We start from the raw sequence: 6,179 nt of genomic DNA, 5'->3' as shown, positions 1-6,179 counted from the left end.
ATTTTTCTTTTATAAATATTTTTAATTTGTAAAATTTCAATTACCCAAATTTTCTTATGAATAAATTAATATTTAATTTCAGATCAGATCAGAATGATGAAGATATGTTGGGTGGGGTCGAACAAGTAAAAAGCCGTCCCGGCCCGCCGGACCCTGTGCCGTTGCTATCTCTAGAATGGTGGGGATTGAGCATTGGATTCCAGGCAGTGGGCAACTATTTGGAAGTTGTGTGCGGGGATGGAAAGAGGGACCAGAGACAGATAGATTAGTTTTTGTTTGAGATAAAAACTCTCTTCCAATAATTGAAGCCTTCCCATTTGCGGTCTTATTCAATTTTTTCATCTTCTTAGGTTAATTTTTGCTATTAGTCCTTATGCTTTATGAAAATTATAGATTTAGTATTTATATTTTAATTCGATTAAATTTAGTTGTTTTATGTTTCAAACTAGTCAATATTAGTTTTTATGCATTTCAAAATTTAGTCTTGACCCAAACAATAGCAGTTAAGTTCGTTTGGTTAAATTCAATTATTAGTCTTGTACTACGTGTGCAGCTGTAAATTTAATCAATATCCTCAAATTAGATCATTCTAAATTCCTATACTTTTCGAATTTTAAAATTTCAGTATTGACACAAATAAAAGTTGTTAACCTATTAATTGGTTTTATAGTGACTAATACGTGGAAATAACAAGCTATAATCTGTTTGACACATCGGATTTTGAAAATAATAGAACTTAACTAATGATTTTGACAATTATCGTTTGGTGAATATTGAATTTTTAAATTTTAAAAAAGTACAAAAATTAAAAATGACCGAATGAAAGTATAAAGATTAAATCCACAATTTTTCCAAAATATAGAGACTAATAACAGAATTTAACATTATTCTTAACACCTAATCTGATACTCAAATCAGACATGCAATCTTTTGAAATGTTAAATTAAGGTATTTTCCTTTTTTCCCTATTTCTTCATGCATCATCTCAACTACATTAATTAATGATCTAACAACATCACCTTTTCAAAACAAACAAAACAATAATTGAGATTAAGGGCAAAACAATCAAGTTAAAGAAAAAGGGTTTTTATTTTTTTATAGAAAAAAATGCTAATGGCAGATGGGGAATCAAATTGGAGGATGGGTTGGTCAGATATTTTATTTATTGAATAGAGCCATAGCAACCAACATGCATCTCACTGTCTCCTTCAATATCCAGCTCACAATACTCCCATTGATATTTGACAAGACTTCTTCCAAACAATGACACTTTGACACAATTTTTCATTGGGTAAATTATACCCAAGGTCACTGAATTATTGATCACTCAATTTTAAAAAGTTACAAAATGGTTATTAAATTATTTGAAGGTTTTCACTTAAGTCACTTAGCTGTTAAGTTTTTTTGTTTTAAAAGTCTGTTAGAGAGTTTTAAGCGACAATTTGACGATCAATACGGTGAATCGATACCTATTGATGAATAGAAGAACATACCTTAAACCTAAGTTGATCTGATGCTCAATGTTGAAGATCAGAGATGAAAGTTGTTTAGATTTTGATTTATAGATTTGTTAATGAAAAAAGTTGAATTGTAGAAAAGGAGGTGAACGAGAACTTTTGATTGCTATAGGCAACGCAAAATAGAAAAAGGTCATTAGGTAACAATTTTAACATCCCGATGACTTAGATGAAAACTTTTGAATAGTTCAATGATCATTTTATAACTTTTTAAAGTTGAGTAACTAAATCATAAACTTACTAATAATTGAATAACATTGGGGTGTAGTTTACCCTTTTATTTATTTGAGTAATAATTGTATTTTTCCATATATTAAACATTTAAGTAAAAGAAATAATATCAGTGTCACCATCTTCCACATATCTTTCTATATCTGCTCCATTTGCCTACATAAGCCCACACCCCCTCCATGTTCATTGCTCACACTGCTCTCTCTCTCTTATTATCTTTTTCTTTCTTTGTTTTATAAAAGAAAAAAAAAAGAAAATCCCAATACCATAACAATGAGAGAAATCCTCCATGTTCAAGCCGGTCAGTGTGGTAATCAAATTGGTGGCAAGTTTTGGGAGGTAGTATGTGATGAACATGGCATTGATGCCACTGGTAACTATGTCGGCACTTCGCCTGTTCAGCTTGAAAGGCTTAATGTTTACTATAATGAAGCCAGTGGTGGCAGATATGTGCCTAGAGCTGTGTTAATGGATCTTGAGCCAGGAACTATGGACAGTTTACGAACAGGTCCTTATGGAAAATTGTTTAGACCAGATAACTTTGTGTTCGGCCAAAATGGAGCTGGCAATAACTGGGCTAAGGGACATTATACTGAAGGAGCTGAATTGATTGATTCAGTTCTTGATGTTGTTCGTAAAGAGGCTGAGAATTGTGATTGTTTACAAGGTAAATTACACGTTTGAACGCTTTCTTGTTTTTGGTTTTGGGTGTGTTGGCTAATGGAACTTTATAATGAGCAGGTTTTCAGGTTTGCCATTCACTGGGAGGTGGAACAGGGTCAGGGATGGGGACATTGTTGATATCAAAGATCAGGGAAGAATACCCTGACCGGATGATGCTAACGTTCTCGGTGTTTCCATCACCTAAAGTATCGGATACTGTGGTTGAACCCTATAATGCGACCCTGTCAGTGCACCAGCTTGTGGAAAATGCTGATGAATGCATGGTCCTTGACAATGAAGCTCTTTATGATATCTGCTTCAGAACTCTTAAGCTCACAAATCCCAGCTGTAAGTCCAAAATGTTCTATAACTTGTCTTAGTTTTAATCCGCATCTTCATTTTCATACAAGATACAATATGCTAGCAAACAAACGAGAAAAAGGACAATCCTTAGTTATCATAAAATTATGGATTAATACCTCTTTTGGCTTTTGTACTATAGTTAAATTATTACTCTGATATTTATATTTTTTTTATCAGTTTGGTCCCCATCTATATTTTTGGTTAAAAAATCTCCCCATCCAGTCAAATACTATCACATGTAAAAAAAAACGCAGAATTCCTTAAAAATATCAAAAAATTCATAAAAAATCCTTAAATTTTCAAAAAAAAATATATATATAACCAAAAATTCTAACCAAACAAAATTTTCAAATTTATTTATTTATTGAATTTTTTCATACTTATAAATTTTAAAAATATTTTTATAATTTTCTAAAATAAATTATGATTTATTTTATTTTTATAATTTTCTAAGTCTTAAGATTTTTGGGCTTTTTTAGATTTTGAAAATTTTTCTGACGTTTTCTAAAATTTTTAAGTATTTCTTTTTAACTTTTTTTCTTTATCACATGACATTATTTCATGGGTTGACTTAATATTTTCTTTAACAGAAAAAAGTACCAAAATGGTAATACAGGGGTCAAAGGAGGTATTAAACTTTTTTCTTTCTTATAATCGAGAAAGAAAAATGAAATTACTTAGACATCAAATCTAAACTCCCCTATCTATAATATAATGTTCTTGTCAATGAGTTAAGATATTGTTGGCAAAGAGAGGTAGTATTAATTCTAAAATGTTACTCCTTTGGGTTTAAGATTTAGGTTAGTGTATTATTGGAATTACTTTTTATCTTGTGCACATGCAATCACTTCAATCATGAAATTGCAAAATTAATTATTAATGCTTTTAAAATTAGATCTGCAATCGAATCGGTTAATTTATCAATTTATCTGTTTAATCGGTTTAATTTAAATTTTATATAAATTCAAATAAATTTAAAAATCGATTCAACTAGTTCAATCGCCAATTCAACCAATCCAATACCATTCTTTAAATTGAAATCTCAATTGATTTCCGATCCGAGTCAAACATAATTGCTACCAATCATATCTATATATGACTTATTTTCGTGCGTTTATGTATATATATGAACAGTTGGTGACTTGAACCATTTGATTTCAACAACCATGAGTGGAGTCACATGCTGCCTTCGCTTCCCTGGCCAACTCAATTCCGATCTTCGAAAACTAGCAGTAAACTTGATCCCATTCCCACGCCTCCATTTTTTCATGGTTGGTTTTGCACCTTTAACATCCCGGGGTTCACAACAATACCGAGCTTTAACGATCCCCGAGCTAACTCAACAAATGTGGGATTCCAAAAACATGATGTGCGCGGCTGATCCTCGTCATGGAAGGTACTTAACAGCCTCGGCAATGTTTCGAGGCAAAATGAGCACCAAGGAAGTTGATGAACAAATGATCAATGTCCAAAACAAGAACTCTTCGTACTTTGTGGAGTGGATTCCGAACAATGTTAAATCAAGTGTTTGCGACATCCCACCAACTGGGTTGACGATGTCATCGACGTTTATGGGGAACTCGACATCGATACAAGAGATGTTTCGACGTGTTTCGGAACAGTTCACAGTGATGTTTAGGAGGAAAGCATTTTTGCATTGGTATACAGGGGAAGGGATGGATGAAATGGAGTTTACTGAGGCTGAAAGTAATATGAATGATTTGGTTTCTGAATATCAACAATATCAAGATGCTGTGGTTGATGAAGATGGTGAAGGGTATGAAGATGAAGCTGAGGAAAATTGACGGAATTCTTTTCAACTTTCTATAGTAATGGCCTAGGAAAAAAAAATCAAATATGGTGTTCATTTTGATGGTTCTAAATAAGGAGGCCATGTTTTTTCATTTGTGCTGGGATTTTTAGTAATGTGAATTGTGAATTTGTATATTTATATCAAATGTGAATTGTGATTTAATGAATTTGGAGTGTAAATTTATGTAATGAATTTGGAATCACAAGTTTCAAAATTTCAAGATTATTCCTTTTAGAATTTGATATTTAATTTTTATGTATTTTTTAAATTTAAAAATTATAATCCAATCATTATTATTGTTGATAATTTTTATAAAATATTATTAATTTAACACGTAAATTCATTTTGGTAACTGCTTCGTTTGAGCTGGTTTAAACTCACTTGGGACTATTAAAAGTAATGTTAAATATGCCCTTATTGGAAATTTTTGGGGAAAAGAAAAGCAAATTTGTGGGCTTTTTTTTTAATTTAGGAAATATGCAAATTTTATGTTGGTTAAGAGAATTGGGTTCGACAATGAACAAAATAATGAATATGGTCTAAGCCCAAACCCAAAGGAAAAGAAAAAAAGAAAAGAAAAGAATAATGTGTGATACGGATTGAACACTATCACTTAGGTTTAACTCGTTTTTTCTTTTTTTCTTTTTTAAGTAAATTTATAAGCATATTGTATAAAATGTATTACATTATAAATGTTATATAATTGTATTTGCATGTAATATTTTAATGTTAGATTCACATATATGAAATAGTAATTATTTAGTTATTTTTAATTAATATAATTATTATAAATGAGTTTAAATGTAATTCAATAATGCGATTATTGATATATTATTAGTAGACATTTATATATATATATGTACAGTTATGTTTCTAATATGGCATATTGGTTAATGGTTCTTCATTGTCAAGTGACATTAATGCAATCAAAATTTTTTCAGTGGTTTAAGAAATTTCACTAGATCTAATTTAATGAGTTTCGTAATTCTAATTTGTATTATGAGATTAGATGCAATTGGGCGATTGTTCATAGATAGGGCATTGTGCATTGCTCATTTTTAGCATATAATTAATGGTGCATTGATTGCTGATGGCAAAATCTCATTATTTGTATCATTACAATTGGTTTAAGATTCTTAGTCAATCATATTGATATCAACCAACAAAGTAAAAACTCAACTAATAAAATTAAGTTTTCAAAAAATATTAAGTTAGTAACACTGATAACATAAAAAAATACTGATATCAATCATCTTATTTTATCCATTATACCGAAGCTATAAAATGTTAAATTAGGAACAATACTAACAAATCCGATAATACTACAAGGGTAGTAAAAGAAAGCATAACAATGACATAAAAAAAACATATACATTATAGATAAAGCAAAAATCACAAATTTAAGAGGTTTTATAAAATTTTAAAGGTTAAGGAAGTCTAATCTTAACACTTATAGCATCAAAATTAGGCTATTATAAATTAAATTCGTATAAGTACAAATATTAAAAAAGATAAATTTTAACACTTATCAACTTATCATAAATCAAATTCATAACAATGCAATTACAAAGTTTCTAAAGGAATTTTTTAAA

The 6,179-nt window shown here is 30.0% G+C and overlaps 1 protein-coding gene across 1 annotated transcript; it reads left to right on the top strand.

Annotated features, from left to right (window-relative positions):
* The first annotated feature begins 1,877 nt into the window (after positions 1–1,877).
* On the top strand, positions 1,878–4,836 carry LOC107962977 (tubulin beta-7 chain-like). The gene is made up of 3 exons (NM_001327734.2): positions 1,878–2,415; positions 2,490–2,759; positions 3,909–4,836. The coding sequence occupies exons 1-3, from the start codon at positions 2,022–2,024 to the stop codon at positions 4,577–4,579; spliced, it is 1,335 nt and encodes a 444-aa protein (NP_001314663.2). The 5' UTR covers positions 1,878–2,021; the 3' UTR covers positions 4,580–4,836.
* Positions 4,837–6,179: the final 1,343 nt, after the last annotated feature.

Source organism: Gossypium hirsutum, chromosome A08, assembly GCF_007990345.1.
Source record: "Gossypium hirsutum isolate 1008001.06 chromosome A08, Gossypium_hirsutum_v2.1, whole genome shotgun sequence".
In the NCBI taxonomy this organism is placed as follows: Eukaryota; Viridiplantae; Streptophyta; class Magnoliopsida; order Malvales; family Malvaceae; genus Gossypium; species Gossypium hirsutum.
Note: the sequence above shows the minus strand (reverse complement) of the source record. Positions and strands in the feature narration are given on the sequence as shown.

Bases quoted from the DNA above. Each gene is read 5' to 3' on its own strand.
- LOC107962977 (NM_001327734.2), top strand. From the start codon at position 2,022: ATGAGAGAAATCCTCCATGTTCAAGCCGGTCAGTGTGGTAATCAAATT. The intron at 2,416-2,489 runs GTAAATTACACG...TATAATGAGCAG, and splicing joins GAATTGTGATTGTTTACAAG to GTTTTCAGGTTTGCCATTCA. The intron at 2,760-3,908 runs GTAAGTCCAAAA...ATATATGAACAG, and splicing joins TAAGCTCACAAATCCCAGCT to TTGGTGACTTGAACCATTTG.